The sequence below is a fragment of the Notolepis coatsorum genome (assembly GCF_963971535.1).
Source record: "Notolepis coatsorum genome assembly, chromosome: 11".
Classification (NCBI taxonomy): domain Eukaryota; kingdom Metazoa; phylum Chordata; class Actinopteri; order Aulopiformes; family Paralepididae; genus Notolepis; species Notolepis coatsorum.
This window is the reverse complement of record NC_140175.1, coordinates 124,873,943-124,891,592: the sequence shown is the minus strand read 5'-3', so window position 1 is coordinate 124,891,592 and position 17,650 is coordinate 124,873,943. Positions and strand designations below refer to the sequence as shown.

The 17,650-nt window shown below is 45.6% G+C and overlaps 1 protein-coding gene across 1 annotated transcript in view; it reads left to right on the top strand.

The window, feature by feature from the left end:
- The window catches only part of LOC311236875 (myosin heavy chain, fast skeletal muscle-like), a gene marked incomplete at both ends in the record, with an annotated part of 72,040 nt that extends 55,598 nt beyond the window's left edge, over positions 1 to 16,442 (top strand). The window contains 21 exons of the mRNA XM_084324664.1: positions 1,949 to 2,085; positions 2,179 to 2,434; positions 2,541 to 2,783; positions 2,872 to 3,048; positions 3,815 to 3,960; positions 4,082 to 4,172; positions 5,135 to 5,524; positions 5,610 to 5,736; positions 5,824 to 5,942; positions 6,038 to 6,234; positions 6,324 to 6,507; positions 6,599 to 6,764; positions 6,880 to 7,004; positions 7,146 to 7,454; positions 14,167 to 14,370; positions 14,476 to 14,601; positions 15,498 to 15,668; positions 15,770 to 15,874; positions 15,985 to 16,080; positions 16,181 to 16,312; positions 16,422 to 16,442. Coding sequence (XP_084180790.1) covers positions 1,949 to 2,085; positions 2,179 to 2,434; positions 2,541 to 2,783; positions 2,872 to 3,048; positions 3,815 to 3,960; positions 4,082 to 4,172; positions 5,135 to 5,524; positions 5,610 to 5,736; positions 5,824 to 5,942; positions 6,038 to 6,234; positions 6,324 to 6,507; positions 6,599 to 6,764; positions 6,880 to 7,004; positions 7,146 to 7,454; positions 14,167 to 14,370; positions 14,476 to 14,601; positions 15,498 to 15,668; positions 15,770 to 15,874; positions 15,985 to 16,080; positions 16,181 to 16,312; positions 16,422 to 16,442 — 3,522 coding nt within the window. The remainder of the gene's footprint in view (positions 1 to 1,948; positions 2,086 to 2,178; positions 2,435 to 2,540; positions 2,784 to 2,871; positions 3,049 to 3,814; positions 3,961 to 4,081; positions 4,173 to 5,134; positions 5,525 to 5,609; positions 5,737 to 5,823; positions 5,943 to 6,037; positions 6,235 to 6,323; positions 6,508 to 6,598; positions 6,765 to 6,879; positions 7,005 to 7,145; positions 7,455 to 14,166; positions 14,371 to 14,475; positions 14,602 to 15,497; positions 15,669 to 15,769; positions 15,875 to 15,984; positions 16,081 to 16,180; positions 16,313 to 16,421) is intronic.
- Between the last annotated feature and the right edge of the window lie 1,208 nt (positions 16,443 to 17,650).

The window sequence follows — 17,650 nt, the reverse complement described above, 5'->3', positions numbered from 1 at the left end:
GATTACCCTCTGAGCTATATAACTGTGAGTAAAACTCTTTAAAAGTGTCATTGATCTTTTTCGAATCAGTAGTGACTGCACCCTGGCTCGTCCTGATCGAGGGGATATCCGAGAAATGATCATTTGAGCGTATTTTCATTGCCAATAGATGGCTAGGTCTGGAGCCGTGAAAGTAGTAATTTTGTCTTGTCCTATGTATCAAGAACTCAGACTGTTGTTTAAGTATGGAGTTTATTTCTTTTTTGACTATCTTACGTTGTGTGTTTAGTCGTTCACTATAGTTAGTTTGCAAGGATGCGTATAGGTCCGCATATAATGTTTCCAGTCCTTCTAGCTTTTTTGACCTGGATTTTCGCAAATTGGAGGCAAATAGTGTGACATGACCCCTGATAAATCCTTTCAATGCGTTCCACAGGACCCTAGGGTCTTCTACTGTGCCAACGTTGATCTGCAAAAATTCAGCTAGTTTACTCCTGAACTCAGAACAGAAGTCATCGTTCTTTAGCAAGGTTGAATTAAAACAGTCTCTAACATGGCACCGAAGTAAACACAGCCTCCTGTGTTTGACGACACGGGCAGCTCGCTGCTCCAACCCGCCGCTACGGTGCTCCTTGTTGACGCAGTCCTCGCCGGCCTGGCTCAGGGCAGGTTCGACGAACATCCTCTGTCAAAGATGACATCGTAGTCAAGAGTGTTTAAAACATGTTATAGTCACAGCACGTTCAACAGTGTAGCATTAAGCTAACGGCCGCCTCGGCCGATAGCAGCAAGCTAACGTTTCCTAGCCTAGCCTAGGTAAGCCACAACTAGCACGCAAGCTAAGTAGCTATCACCTGAACCTGTACACAATGATATAACAAGCCACACTCAGACATGCCGCCGTTCTGAAACCCTCCTCACTGTTTAAGAGAGAAGAGAAACGAGATGTTAACACAGTTTTACAACAGTGATTTTACCAACATCCGACGGAGCCAGCACAAGTCCCATCTGGGCTGTAGCTGACTTGAACACGGATCTTCCGATAACGAACAGCCATGCCCATATTTCCTTGTGAGAGTATACTCTCATTTGTATATGAAAGACGGGGCCTACACGGTGACAGAGAAAAATCCACTTGTCCAGAGAAAACAGGGAGCACCAGTGTTACTGGTCGTGGCCCACTAGTTGACTATAATGGGGTTCAGACCAAGGTCCTCCGCCGTCGCCTAAGAGGCTGAACAAAGGACCCTAATCTGGGGCCGGTTTTCGTAACATTGTCAGCTAGCCCCCATAGCACTAACAGACAAGTGAAGCTCGCAAGCAAACATTACTCACCAACCTGGAACCCACCGCTTCTCACAACAGCGGCACGTCCTACAGTCCAGCTGTGTCGCTGGAGGGTTTCACCCCAACCAGCCGCAGCAAGGAGGACTGTAGTTGGGAGGCATGTAGCGGCGTGCTCCCAATACGAAAACCGATGGAGGTTTTTAGAATGATCACCATCTTCCAGACACTCCAGTGACGAAGACAATATCGCCGTATTTTCTCGAAAATAGTGAGAGAGAAAATAAAGATATGATGTCAACGTATCTCCTTGTTCTTCCTTTCCTCAGAGTAAATATTTTTCTCCACGTCAAGTGGGCATGTGAGCAGCACGTTGCTTGTGATGAAATTTGAGAAGGAGATGAGTGTGTGGTCCCATCCCCGCTTATGTAGGTAAGCTGATGGGGGTGTGGCCAGATGAATGCTGGCATGTAGAGGTACATTTTGAAATTTATTCAGTGTATATACGCTGAAGCGAGATATATGCAATATGACGCTGAGCGGGAGCTAGTATGACACAGAACTGTTTCAGTAATAATGTCATCTATGAAAAATCCATGCCTGAGTTTTATTTTAAAATGCTGGCATTATCCCATGAATAAAAACCAACAAAGTCGTATATGAATATGTCATTCATCTTATTCAGGTGTTCTTCAAAGCTGGTCTGCTGGGTGTCCTTGAAGAGATGAGAGATGAGAAGCTGGCTAGTCTGGTCAGAATGACTCAGTCTCTTTGCCGTGGTTTCCTCATGAGGAGGGAGTTTGTGAAGATGATGGCGAGAAGGCACGTTGAAAACAGCCACATTCTAAATACATTGTTATGTCAAAAAACATGCTAAAATGAATTTATTATATAACAGCAACTCTTTTTTCACAGGGAAGCTATTTATTCTATCCAATACAACATCCGCTCATTCATGAATGTCAAAAACTGGCCATGGATGACGGTTTACTACAAGATCAAGCCTCTTCTGAAGACTGCTGAGACTGAGAAGGAGCTGGCTAACATGAAGGAGAACTATGAGAAGATGACAATAGACCTGGCCACTGCTCTGGCTAAGAAGAAGGAGTTGGAGGTGAAGATGGTGTCTCTTCTCCAAGAGAAGAATGATCTGGGGCTGCTAGCGGCATCTGTAAGTAGACTTCAACTGTCTAGAAACTGTTGATATATGTAAATTACAAACTGTCTCTCTGTTTAGTCATATAGATAATAATATTATCATTATTATTGTGCCCTAGGAATCAGATAATCTGTCAGATGCTGAGGAGAGATGTGAGGGACTCATCAAGAGTAAGATCCAGCTTGAGGCCAAACTCAAAGAGACAACTGAGAGACTGGAAGATGAGGAGGAAATGAATGGTGAGCTGACTGCCAAGAAGAGGAAACTGGAGGACGAATGCTCTGAGCTCAAGAAGGACATTGATGACCTGGAGCTCACCTTGGCCAAAGTGGAGAAGGAGAAACATGCCACTGAGAACAAGGTTCATAAGTATTCACTCTGGCTAACTTATCAAACAATAACAAGATGATCATTCGTTTATGATAACATGATTTGTTTTCCTTATTCAGGTGAAGAACCTGACTGAGGAGATGGCCGCTCAGGATGAGAGCGTTGCTAAGCTGACAAAGGAGAAGAAAGCCCTCCAAGAGGCACATCAGCAGACGCTTGATGACCTGCAGGCAGAGGAAGACAAAGTCAACACTCTGACCAAGGCCAAGACCAAGCTGGAGCAGCAAGTGGACGATGTGAGTTATGAGTTCTATCAACATGTGGAATAAAACAAGCAGGACATTTGAGACGAGCTGCGACCAATTTGTCATCAGGAAATGTTACATTTACAGTTTCTTGCTGCCTGGAAATGGGTTTTAACCTGAGCACTGTATCCATTATCTTTATGCAATTGTGTCATTGGAAGATCAGTGTAGACTAATGATAGCTGAATATGTGTATAAAGTTATGGCTTTTCAAAGTTGGACATTTGGGCTCTTGATTATAGCATCACCATTGGTGTGATATTTGTAGTGAGGCATTGCCAGACCAATATCTTTATCTTATCTTTTTCCCATCATGGAGCAAATCTGACAAAGTGTTCCTGAGAAGGGGCCTAGAAACTTACTCTAGATGCCACACAGCAAATGTGGTGAGAATTGGGTGAATTGGCTTCGAGGGGTAGGGGGAAAAGCAATTTTCCAGAAATTCTAAATGGCAGAAAATGCAATATGGCAGACATGGGTGGTCCTACTGGTGAAGTCGTAGACTAAAGATAGCTAGATATGAGTACAACGTGTGTCAGTCGGATTTATGGTGTAAAAGTAATGCCTTTTCATTTTGACCTTTGATTGTAGCACCAACATAATGTGCACCAATAGCTGTAGCACCAATGTCTCCATCATGTACTATGTCTTGGCAAACAACATGTTAATGTTTGGGACGGTCCAACCAACTTACGTTAGCTGCTTGATCAAATCTAAAAACCATATTGTTGACCAATTCCTAAACTTACCTCCACAGCTTGAAGGTTCTCTGGAGCAAGAGAAGAAGCTGCGCATGGACCTTGAGAGAACCAAGAGGAAGCTGGAAGGAGACCTGAAACTGGCTCAAGAATCCATCATGGATCTGGAGAATGACAAGCAGCAGTCTGACAAGAAGATCAAGAAGTAATATAGATTGGGTTTCACTTATATACTGTATATTTTCTCATGTATCTCATAATATACCAAGTGTGTGAAGATGAGGTGGACACACTATGACTATACTGTTTTCTCATGAATCTCATAGGAAGGACTTTGAAACGGCCCAGCTGCTCAGCAAGGTTGAGGATGAGCAGTCCCTGGGTGCTCAGCTTCAGAAGAAGATCAAGGAGCTGCAGGTGAGCAATGTGTTATTTTAACTCTTTTGTAAACGTCCAATTCTGCTGAGAGGTGGACATTTATTCCTTGAAATGTCCAGTGTCAAAGTAATGCCACATAGTAAACTTTCCAAATCAATGCCCTAATTTATAAGGCAACTGATTACTAATTGATTTTCAATTGTAAGTACCTTGCAATTACAGTCAGTAGCAGCATCACAATTAAGGCTAAGGAAGACACTTTAGTATTGCCACACAACAGATAATGTTAATTGTTTTGGTAAGGTGTGGTAGCTTACTTCCAGTGCAAAACCGCCAAGGTGATGTTAGGTGGATTATAAAATCATTCCTTTCTAGGTTTCGAGGTAACGCTATTTGCTGGAACACAGCAACTAATGTGTCCAGTGCAAATTGATCTAATGTATTATACGGCACGGTGGTGTAGTGGTTAAACACCGTCGCCTCACAGCAAGAAGGTCCAGGGTTCGATTCCCGCTTGGGGACCAGGTTTCCATGATGCCAGGTACCCAGGTGGGGTATCTCCCAGGCCTTTCTGTGTGGAGTTTGCATGTTCTCCCCGTGCTCGCAAGGGTCCCCCCCCCCCCCCCGATAAGATAAACCCAATGGAAAAACATGCACAACAACAAGATCGCTAACGCTGTGGCGTCCTTGACGAAGACGGACAGGAGCATTTGGATTGGTCCCCTGGCGCGGCTCACGTTGCGCCTGTCTGCTCCCGGCTGCCCTTGGGGGGAAAGGACGATGGGATGGGTTAATCGCAGAGACGAATCGCATACATGCATCGCATGCATGCCGATTAATGACCTCTGAGCAGGTCCTAAATTATTTATTTATTTAGAGTGTGTTCCAGGCATTAGTCAGACCATAGTTGATAAAAAAAAAAGTTTAACTGCCCTTTGTGCAGATGCAAATTCTTGACCCATTTGCATGCATTAATCATATGAATATTACACATTTTAAAGGCCCGCATTGAAGAGCTGGAAGAGGAGATTGAAGCTGAACGTGCTGCTCGTGCCAAGGTTGAGAAAACGAGAGCTGACCTCGCCAGGGAACTTGAAGAGATCTCCGAGAGGCTTGAGGAGGCTGGTGGAGCCACTGCTTCTCAGATTGAGATGAACAAGAAGCGCGAGGCTGAGTTCCAGAAGCTGCGTCGTGACCTTGAGGAGTCCACCCTGCAGCATGAAGCCACCGCATCTGCTCTCCGCAAGAAGCAGGCTGACAGTGTTGCAGAGCTGGGAGAGCAGATCGACAACCTCCAGCGGGTCAAGCAGAAGCTGGAGAAGGAGAAGAGTGAATACAAGATGGAGATCGATGACCTCTCCAGCAACATGGAAGCTGTTGCTAAGGCCAAGGTATACTAATCTACACAGTACATATACAATCATGTGCAGAACACATGTCTGGAGAATGACTCAACTGATTCAATATTAATTACAGGGAAATCTTGAGAAGATGAGCCGCACCCTTGAGGACCAACTTAGTGAACTGAAGGCCAAAAGCGACGAAAATGTGCGCCAGATAAATGATGTCGGCGCTCAGAGAGCAAGACTCCTGACTGAGAACGGTAGGTTTTCCTATTTAGAAAATGCAGTTTTGTGTTCATAGTATATAATAAATTGTCTTTACTAAATAAATCAAATTTCAAATGCAGGTGAGTTTGGTCGTCAGCTTGAGGAGAAAGAAGCCCTGGTCTCCCAGCTGACCAGAGGCAAGCAGGCCTTCACTCAGCAGATCGATGAGCTGAAGAGGCAGGTTGAGGAGGAGGTTAAGGTGAGCAGAATATTCTCAAAAAGGTATGACAGATCCTTTTCTTTGAATTATCATTGTCTCTAATGTAATTGTACTTATTTCAATAACCTTTTTAGGCTAAGAATGCCTTTGCCCATGGTGTTCAATCAGCCCGCCATGACTGTGACCTTCTGAGGGAGCAGTTTGAGGAGGAGCAGGAGGCCAAGGCGGAGCTGCAGCGTGGCATGTCCAAGGCCAACAGTGAGGTGGCCCAGTGGAAGGCCAAGTATGAAACTGATGCAGTCCAGCGCACAGAGGAGCTCGAGGAGGCAAAGTAAGTCAATTTTTTTTTTTTTACTGTACATCTCAACAAAGAGTTAATTATATTATATTACATTGTTACATTTAACAACTGTTCACCAGGAAAAAGCTGGCCCAGCGCCTTCAGGAGGCAGAGGAGCAGATTGAGGCTGTGAACTCCAAGTGTGCCTCTCTGGAGAAGACCAAACAGAGACTCCAGGGTGAGGTGGAGGACCTCATGGTTGACGTGGAGAGGGCCAATGGTCTGGCTGCCAACCTTGACAAGAAGCAGAGGAACTTTGACAAGGTACATTGATATTCATGACTTTAACTAAGGACATGTAGTGAGAATTTGTGTCTCCAAATACTAGGTTACATTTCTCTAAATGACTTTGCAGGTCCTGGCAGAGTGGAAGCAGAAGTTCGAGGAGGGGCAGGCAGAGCTGGAGGGAGCTCAGAAAGAGGCTCGTTCTCTCAGCACTGAGGTGTTCAAGATGAAGAACTCCTATGAGGAGGCCCTGGACCAGCTGGAGACCCTGAAGCGCGAGAACAAGAACCTGCAGCGTGAGTCCGTTAAGAAAAATAACTGTTACTTAATACCACGATAGATGTAGATGAACACACTAGCTAGGAACGCTGCAATGTAGTGTTTCTAATCCCTGTTATGTGCTATCTACAGAGGAGATATCAGACCTGACTGAACAGATTGGTGAGACTGGAAAGAGCATCCATGAGCTGGAGAAGGCCAAGAAGACAGTGGAAACTGAGAAGTCAGAGATGCAGACAGCCCTTGAGGAAGCTGAGGTAAAATATATCCTGGAGAACTCTACATTATAATGTTATTTTGCTTGTAAATTCAGTTTTTACAGTTAATCAAAGAATGTATCTATATCCAATATTACATTCAAAAGCCAACCAGGACTACATGTTGGATGTATTTTTAAGGGAACTCTGGAACATGAAGAGTCCAAGATTCTGCGTGTCCAGCTGGAGCTCAACCAGATTAAGGGTGAGGTGGACAGGAAGCTGGCAGAGAAGGACAAGGAGATGGAGCAGATCAAGAGGAACAGCCAGCGGGTGATTGACTCCATGCAGGGCACTCTGGACTCTGAGGTCAGGAGCAGGAATGATGCCCTGAGAATCAAGAAGAAGATGGAGGGAGACCTGAATGAGATGGAGGTCCAGCTGAGTCATGCCAACCGCCAGGCGTCTGAGGCCCAGAAGTCACTGAGGAACGTCCAGGGCCAGCTCAAGGTACTGCATGAGGACTTTCTTTGTTCTCTTTATTCTCTCCTAATCATTGTTCCTACTTTAAATGCTTCCATTATAGTCCTGTTTTTCTTGCTAGAATGCCTAGTTGTTAGGCCAGGTTATTTATGTATCTACGTCACTTATTTAACACAATAGTTTACTGTTGGCATATATGTCTATTGATTATTTATTATTGTTCACTCTTGCAAAAAAAAAAACTGAACCCTAAACCTTTAGTCTTACACCTTACTCGCATATCTCTGTTTGTCAAGATGGTGGCTCGCTCATAAACTCTTCTTTCTATTCCCCCATCTAAACAGTTCATTAAAATATGTTTGATCAGAATTTTGTGAACTAGGAAGTACAGCCAAAACTACCTGTTTGAGGCAGATTGCTGAATGACAGCCTGTATAATTGTAACTAGGTGCTTTTTGACGATAAAACATGCAAATGTTTGTAAAGAGACTATAAAAATATGAATGTACGAAATGGCCATAATATGGGCTCTTTAAATAAATAAAGTGCTCATATTCCACAGCTGCCTGAAGCTGAAAAGCATCAAAGCATAGTCTTTAGGGCATACCTACTGTGGTGGAACCAGAGACATTAATCATATTCTTTAGGGCATACCTACTGTGGTGGAACCAGAGACATTAATCATAGTCTTTAGGGCATACCTACTGTGGTGGAACCAGAGACATTAATCATAGTCTTTAGGGCATACCTACTGTGGTGGAACCAGAGACATTAATCATGGTCTTTAGGGCATACCTACTGTGGTGGAACCAGAGACATTAATCATGGTCTTTAGGGCATACCTACTGTGGTGGAACCAGAGACATTAATCATGGTCTTTAGGGCATATCTACTGTGGTGGAACCAGAGACATTAATCATGGTCTTTAGGGCATACCTACTGTGGTGGAACCAGAGACATTAATCATGGTATTTAGGGCATACCTACTGTGGTGGAACCAGAGACATTAATCATAGTCTTTAGGGCATACCTACTGTGGTGGAACCAGAGACATTAATCATAGTCTTTAGGGCATACCTACTGTGGTGGAACCAGACAGGTTAATCATAGTCTTTAGGGCATACCTACTGTGGTGGAACCAGAGACATTAATCATAGTCTTTAGGGCATACCTACTGTGGTGGAATCAGAGACATTAATCATAGTCTTTAGGGCATACCTACTGTGGTGGAACCAGAGACATTAATCATAGTCTTTAGGGCATACCTACTGTGGTGGAACCAGAGACATTAATCATGGTCTTTAGGGCATACCTACTGTGGTGGAACCAGAGACATTAATCATGGTCTTTAGGGCATACCTACTGTGGTGGAACCAGAGACATTAATCATGGTCTTTAGGGCATACCTACTGTGGTGGAACCAGAGAGGTTAATCATAGTCTTTAGGGAATACCTGCTGTGGTGGAACCAGAGAGGTTAATCATGGTCTTTAGGGCATACCTACTGTGGTGGAACCAGAGACATTAATCATAGTCTTTAGGGCATACCTACTGTGGTGGAACCAGATAGGTTAATCATAGTCTTTAGGGCATACCTACTGTGGTGGAACCAGAGACATTAATCATGGTATTTAGGGCATACCTACTGTGGTGGAACCAGAGACATTAATCATGGTCTTTAGGGCATACCTACTGTGGTGGAACCAGAGACATTAATCATAGTCTTTAGGGCATACCTACTGTGGTGGAACCAGAGAGGTTAATCATAGTCTTTAGGGCATACCTACTGTGGTGGAACCAGATACATTAATCATAGTCTTTAGGGCATACCTACTGTGGTGGAACCAGAGACATTAATCATAGTCTTTAGGGCATACCTACTGTGGTGGAACCAGAGACATTAATCATGGTCTTTAGGGCATACCTACTGTGGTGGAACCAGAGACATTAATCATGGTCTTTAGGGCATACCTACTGTGGTGGAACCAGAGACATTAATCATGGTCTTTAGGGCATACCTACTGTGGTGGAACCAGAGACATTAATCATGGTCTTTAGGGCATACCTACTGTGGTGGAACCAGAGACATTAATCATGGTCTTTAGGGCATACCTACTGTGGTGGAACCAGAGACATTAATCATGGTCTTTAGGGCATACCTACTGTGGTGGAACAAGAGACATTAATCATGGTCTTTAGGGCATATCTACTGTGGTGGAACCAGAGAGGTTAATCATAGTCTTTAGGGAATACCTACTGTGGTGGAACCAGAGAGGTTAATCATGGTCTTTAGGGCATACCTACTGTGGTGGAACCAGAGACATTAATCATAGTCTTTAGGGCATACCTACTGTGGTGGAACCAGATAGGTTAATCATAGTCTTTAGGGCATACCTACTGTGGTGGAACCAGAGACATTAATCATGGTCTTTAGGGCATACCTACTGTGGTGGAACCAGAGACATTAATCATGGTCTTTAGGGCATACCTACTGTGGTGGAACCAGAGACATTAATCATAGTCTTTAGGGCATACCTACTGTGGTGGAACCAGAGAGGTTAATCATAGTCTTTAGGGCATACCTACTGTGGTGGAACCAGATACATTAATCATAGTCTTTAGGGCATACCTACTGTGGTGGAACCAGAGACATTAATCATAGTCTTTAGGGCATACCTACTGTGATGGAACCAGATACATTAATCATGGTCTTTAGGGCATATCTACTGTGGTGGAACCAGAGACATTAATCATGGTCTTTAGGGCATACCTACTGTGGTGGAACCAGAGACATTAATCATGGTCTTTAGGGCATACCTACTGTGGTGGAACCAGAGACATTAATCATGGTCTTTAGGGCATACCTACTGTGGTGGAACCAGAGACATTAATCATAGTCTTTAGGGCATACCTACTGTGGTGGAACCAGAGAGGTTAATCATGGTCTTTAGGGCATACCTACTGTGGTGGAACCAGAGACATTAATCATGGTCTTTAGGGCATACCTACTGTGGTGGAACCAGAGACATTAATCATGGTCTTTAGGGCATACCTACTGTGGTGGAACCAGAGACATTAATCATAGTCTTTAGGGCATACCTACTGTGGTGGAACCAGAGACATTAATCATAGTCTTTAGGGCATACCTACTGTGGTGGAACCAGAGACATTAATCATAGTCTTTAGGGCATACCTACTGTGGTGGAACCAGAGACATTAATCATAGTATTTAGGGCATACCTACTGTGGTGGAACCAGAGACATTAATCATAGTCTTTAGGGCATACCTACTGTGGTGGAACCAGAGACATTAATCATGGTCTTTAGGGCATACCTACTGTGGTGGAACCAGAGACATTAATCATGGTCTTTAGGGCATACCTACTGTGGTGGAACCAGAGACATTAATCATGGTCTTTAGGGCATACCTACTGTGGTGGAACCAGAGACATTAATCATGGTATTTAGGGCATACCTACTGTGGTGGAACCAGAGACATTAATCATAGTCTTTAGGGCATACCTACTGTGGTGGAACCAGAGAGGTTAATCATGGTCTTTAGGGCATACCTACTGTGGTGGAACCAGAGACATTAATCATGGTCTTTAGGGCATACCTACTGTGGTGGAACCAGAGACATTAATCATGGTCTTTAGGGCATACCTACTGTGGTGGAACCAGAGACATTAATCATAGTCTTTAGGGCATACCTACTGTGGTGGAACCAGAGACATTAATCATAGTCTTTAGGGCATACCTACTGTGGTGGAACCAGAGACATTAATCATAGTCTTTAGGGCATACCTACTGTGGTGGAACCAGAGACATTAATCATAGTATTTAGGGCATACCTACTGTGGTGGAACCAGAGACATTAATCATAGTCTTTAGGGCATACCTACTGTGGTGGAACCAGAGACATTAATCATGGTCTTTAGGGCATGCCTACTGTGGTGGAACCAGAGACATTAATCATGGTCTTTAGGACATACCTACTGTGGTGGAACCAGAGACATTAATCATGGTCTTTAGGGCATACCTACTGTGGTGGAACCAGAGACATTAATCATAGTCTTTAGGGCATACCTACTGTGGTGGAACCAGAGAGGTTAATCATAGTCTTTAGGGCATACCTACTGTGGTGGAACCAGAGAGGTTAATCATGGTCTTTAGGGCATACCTACTGTGGTGGAACCAGAGAGGTTAATCATAGCCTTTAGGGCATACCTACTGTGGTGGAACCAGAGACATTAATCATGGTCTTTAGGGCATACCTACTGTGGTGGAACCAGAGACATTAATCATGGTCTTTAGGGCATACCTACTGTGGTGGAACCAGAGACATTAATCATAGTCTTTAGGGCATACCTACTGTGGTGGAACCAGAGAGGTTAATCATGGTCTTTAGGGCATACCTACTGTGGTGGAACCAGAGACATTAATCATGGTCTTTAGGGCATACCTACTGTGGTGGAACCAGAGACATTAATCATAGTCTTTAGGGCATACCTACTGTGGTGGAACCAGAGAGGTTAATCATGGTCTTTAGGGCATACCTACTGTGGTGGAGAGGAGGATACAGGGGGAGGGATGACCAGGTGAGGAGAGAGGAGAGGAGGATACAGGGGGAGGGATGACCAGGTGAGGAGAGAGGAGGATACAGGGGGAGGGATGACCAGGTGAGGAGAGAGGAGAGGAGGATACAGGGGGAGGGATGAGCAGGTGAGGAGAGAGGAGGGTGCAGGGGTAGGGATGACCAGGTGAGGAGAGAGGAGAGGAGGATACAGGGGGAGGGATGAGCAGGTGAGGAGAGAGGAGAGGAGGGTGCAGGGGGAAGGATGACCAGGTGAGGAGAGAGGAGAGGAGGGTGCAGGGGGGGATGACCAGGTGAGGAGAGAGGAGAGGAGGGTGCAGGGGGGGGGATGACCAGGTGAGGAGATAGGAGAGGAGGGTGCAGGAGGGGGATGAGCAGGTGAGGAGAGAGGAGAGGAGGGTGCAGGGGGAGGGACGACCAGGTGAGGGGAGAGGAGGGGAGGATACAGGGGGAGGGATGACCAGGTGAGGAGAGAGGAGAGGAGGATACAGGGGGAGGGATGACCAGGTGAGGAGAGGAGGGTGCATGGGAGGGATGAGCAGGTGAGGGGAGAGGAGGATACAGGGGGAGGGATGACCAGGTGAGGAGAGAGGAGAGGAGGGTGCAGGGGGGGGGATGACCAGGTGAGGAGAGAGGAGAGGAGGGTGCAGGGGGGGGGGATGACCAGGTGAGGAGAGAGGAGAGGAGGGTGCAGGGGGGGGATGACCAGGTGAGGAGAGAGGAGAGGAGGATACAGGGGGAGGGATGAGCAGGTGAGGGGCGAGGAGAGGAGGGTGCAGGGGGAGGGATGACCAGGTAAGGGGAGAGGAGGGTGCAGGGGGAGGGAGGTGTTAACAAAAGGCCTTGAAAGGAAATTCCACATACAAAGACACAGTGGTTATCCTCACTAAGGCTGCGGTTACATTAGGGCCAAAACTATTTGTTTCAGTTTAGTTTTTCAGAACGCTACGTAATGGCAGGCAAGTTAGACGTTGTTTTGTCTCCTGAGCACCGAGTGATGTATATACATGTAGTACAATGCCAAAGCAGTAGGTGGCGATGTAGTTCAAACATGAAGGCCATTTTCAACCAATCAGAAAGGTTGAACGCGCCACTACACTTCCTGCTAAAAAACAACAGTCCACCATCTTTAAATACCTCGCGTGAGCCATTTAGCAACGTAGCATTTATTTTTCAGCAAGAAACAAAGTACAATAAAAGTGCAATAAACAAAAACGGATACATTCACTGTGTTCAGTGTTCTGCCTCTCATTTGTTGATGAAACAAAACCAACATCAACACAATTGACCACCAAGAGCGGATAGTTTCACAAAAAGATCTCCGATGTTGTTAGCTACATGCTAATGTGAATGGCATTCTCCATGTATATAGTTAGCATCGAGGCTATTAACGTAGTAACGTTAACGCTAGTAGAAATGGATGAAAACTTTATTTAACAGATTGCAGAATGGGTACAATACAATACGGCTCAATACACAATTGTTAAGGGGATGCAGACTGTTTGGAGTTTGGACTGGGCTCCTTATAACAATAACTTGACAACACAGTTGGTAGCCGCAGCTACTTGGGACAGCTCTGCTGTAAACACTGGAAATAACCGTGCGTGTTACACATAAGCAATCTGAGGAGGACGCAGCTGATATCCTGTATAGCCTCCCCATATGGCCGGTTGGTGTCGGGAGACAGCAAATTATATTAATTATAGCGCGATATTGCAAGTGACTCCCAGAAATAGTTCTGATGTTTGGACTAATGGACGGAGTCGAGGTCCAGCCAGGGGAGAATTTGGCGTCGGTCTCTACTGCGCATGGGCATTTGGCATGAACGGCTCCGTATCTGATCTGCGCAAATTACATGGCACTGTTGTCTGCGAGTTTCCAAAACGAAAACACCCTTTCAGAGTTGCCGCTAGGAAAACGCGTTTTCCTGCCAAAACGGCGTTTCCTTTTAACTTGGACATGCAAACGTAATCATTCGAAAATACAACGTTGCTATTTTCCCCCAGTGTAACCATGGCCTACGGGCATGATGCTAATACCTTCAGTGTTACAGACTTTCCCATTCAAAATAACTTCAGTCCCGGTTGCCCTTCATGCTAAATGTAGCCACACTCTGATCTTTTCTGATCATTTCTATCCCCACCAGGATGCCCAACTGCACCTTGACGATGCTCTCAGAGCACAGGAGGATCTGAAGGAGCAGGCTGCCATGGTGGACCGTAGAAATGGACTCATGGTGGCTGAGATCGAGGAGCTGAGAGCTGGTCTGGAGCAGACAGAGAGAGGCCGCAAAGTGGCTGAGCAGGAACTGGTGGACGCCAGTGAGCGTGTTGGACTGCTGCACTCTCAGGTAAATAAAAACAACGATCTGATCACTAGTCTTTTAGTCATGTGTTATTTGGGTTATGTGTGATCCATCCTTGACACCCTTATCTGTATAATGTTTTTCTTTTAGAACACCAGCCTTCTGAACACCAAGAAGAAGCTTGAGACTGACCTGGTCCAAGTCCAGGGGGAAGTAGATGACAGTGTTCAGGAAGCCAGGAATGCAGAGGAGAAGGCCAAGAAGGCCATCACTGATGTGGGTTTACATGTCATATGATAGTTTCTTTATGGCCAAGAGGCCATCACTGATGTGGGTTTACATGTCACATGATAGTTTCTTTATGGCCAAGAGGCCATCACTGATGTGGGTTTACATGTCACATGATAGTTTCTTTATGGCCAAGAAGGCCATCACTGATGTGGGTTTACATGTCATATGATAGTTTATTTATGGCCAAGAGGCCATCACTGATGTGGGTTTACATGTCACATGATAGTTTCTTTATGGCCAAGAGGCCATCACTGATGTGGGTTTACATGTCACATGATAGTTTCTTTATGGCCAAGAGGCCATCACTGATGTGGGTTTACATGTCATATGATAGTTTCTTTATGGCCAAGAGGCCATCACTGATGTGGGTTTACATGTCACATGATAGTTTCTTTATGGCCAAGAGGCCATCACTGATGTGGGTTTACATGTCACATGATAGTTTCTTTATGGCCAAGAGGCCATCACTGATGTGGGTTTACATGTCACATGATAGTTTCTTTATGGCCAAAAGGCCATCACTGATGTGGGTTTACATGTCACATGATAGTTTCTTTATGGCCAAGAGGCCATCACTGATGTGGGTTTACATGTCACATGATAGTTTCTTTATGGCCAAGAGGCCATCACTGATGTGGGTTTACATGTCACATGATAGTTTCTTTATGGCCAAGAGGCCATCACTGATGTGGGTTTACATGTCACATGATAGTTTCTTTATGGCCAAGAGGCCATCACTGATGTGGGTTTACATGTCACATGATAGTTTCTTTATGGCCAAGAGGCCATCGCTGGTGATTTGTTTTCTTCATATAATTTCAGACAACAATGTGACATTTTCCCATGACATTTCTAGTGAATACATATGATGTATCTTCTAGGCTGCCATGATGGCTGAGGAGCTGAAGAAGGAGCAGGACACCAGCTCTCACCTGGAGAGGATGAAGAAGAACCTGGAAGTCACAGTCAAGGACCTGCAGCACCGCCTGGATGAGGCTGAGAACCTGGCCATGAAGGGGGGCAAGAAGCAGCTCCAGAAACTGGAGTCCAGGGTAAGAGAAAATAATAGCCACATGTCAAGATATATATTGTTGAACTAATCTGTACAATTACAGAGAAAAGTGGATTCTTAATATATGATTCAATTCTGAAGGTGCGTGAGCTTGAAGGAGAGATCGAGGCTGAGCAGAGACGCGGAGCTGATGCTGTTAAAGGTGTCCGCAAGTACGAGAGGAGAGTGAAGGAACTCACCTACCAGGTACATACAGTATGACATATTTACATTCATGGCAAGTTCATGACAAGTTGGTCATCAGCATTGCTACCTTATTTTGCTGATTCAAATTCATATTTCCATGCTTACATTAGACTGAGGAGGACAAGAAGAATGTTGCCAGGCTGCAGGATCTGGTCAACAAGCTGCAGCTCAAGGTTAAGACCTACAAGAGGGCGGCCGAGGAAGCGGTACGTTGTTTTAGGTCAAAATGCTCTACTTGTCTTTCTTCATGCTTTTCATTCTACCCTTAGTATTCCTAAGTAATCCTGATCGATGAAACGTCCACAGGAGGAGCAGGCCAATGGTCACCTGTCCAAGTGCAGGAAGGTCCAGAATGAGCTGGAGGAGGCTGAGGAGCGCGCTGACATCGCTGAGACCCAGGTCAACAAGCTGAGAGCCAAGACCCGTGACGCTGGCAAGGTGAATGTGAATATGTTATCTGTGAACATTCATACAGTGAATTTTAATTGTGATAAGACTCAAAACGTTCCATTAGATATTGTCTAAATGTCTTCCTTGTCCTTCACAGGGAAAAGAAGCTGCTGAATAAGCCTCCTAATCCGGAACATTGAAAACATGTTATATACTGTACAGTAATATGACAACGTTGTCTACTGTATTCCAATAAATGTTGCTATAAACAATATTTATTTTATCTTTTGTTTCATTACCCTGTCTAACCTAAATGTTTTATTTGGTCTGGTCTGTCAAAACTTCCCAGTTAGCAAAATGTACCAAAGGTTTTCCTATAACCCTAGTTATGTGAATACTGGCTGAGCGTTCCGCTCTAGCCTTATTGGGATGTTCGTCATACGTGCACATATTGTGCGAGCGTTGAAAAAAAAAAAGTCTACTATGCACCTACATCCACCGTGGCCACGCTCGCCCTGTGTTTCCTTAAAACACAGGGCGTGGTCACCCACCCGCTCTTCCGAGTCTGAATTTCACACGAGAAAAAACAGCCAAGGGTCCTCAGGGCGTGAAGAGCGAAACGCTCAGCCAGTATTCACATAACTAGGGTTATAGGATAACCTTCGTTATGTTTCATCTGTCTGAGCGTTCCGCTCTAGCCTTATTGGGTGTACAGGGAGTAGAGGAGGAGGACACAGCCCTGGGTGTACAGAGAGTAGAGGAGGACACAGCCCTGGGTGTACAGGGAGTAGAGGAGGAGGACACAGTCCTGGGTGTACAGGGAGTAGAGGAGGAGGACACAGTCCTGGGTGTACAGGGAGTAGAGGAGGAGGACACAGCCCTGGGTGTACAGGGAGTAGAGGAGGACACAGCCCTGGGTGTACAGGGAGTAGAGGAGGACACAGTCCTGGGTGTACAGGGAGTAGAGGAGGACAGAGCCCTGGGTGTACAGGGAGTAGAGGAGGAGGACACAGCCCTGGGTGTACAGGGAGTAGAGGAGGAGGACACAGCCCTGGGTGTACAGGGAGTAGAGGAGGAGGACACAGTCCTGGGTGTACAGGGAGTAGAGGAGGACACAGCCCTGGGTGTACAGGGAGTAGAGGAGGACACAGCCATGGGTGTACAGGGAGTAGAGGAGGAGGACACAGTCCTGGGTGTACAGGGAGTAGAGGAGGACACAGCCCTGGTTGTACAGGGAGAAGAGGAGGAGGACACAGCCCTGGGTGTACAGGGAGTAGAGGAGGACACAGCCCTGGGTGTACAGGGAGTAGAGGAGGACACATTCCTGGGTGTACAGGGAGTAGAGGAGGACACAGCCCTGGGTGTACAGGGAGTAGAGGAGGAGGA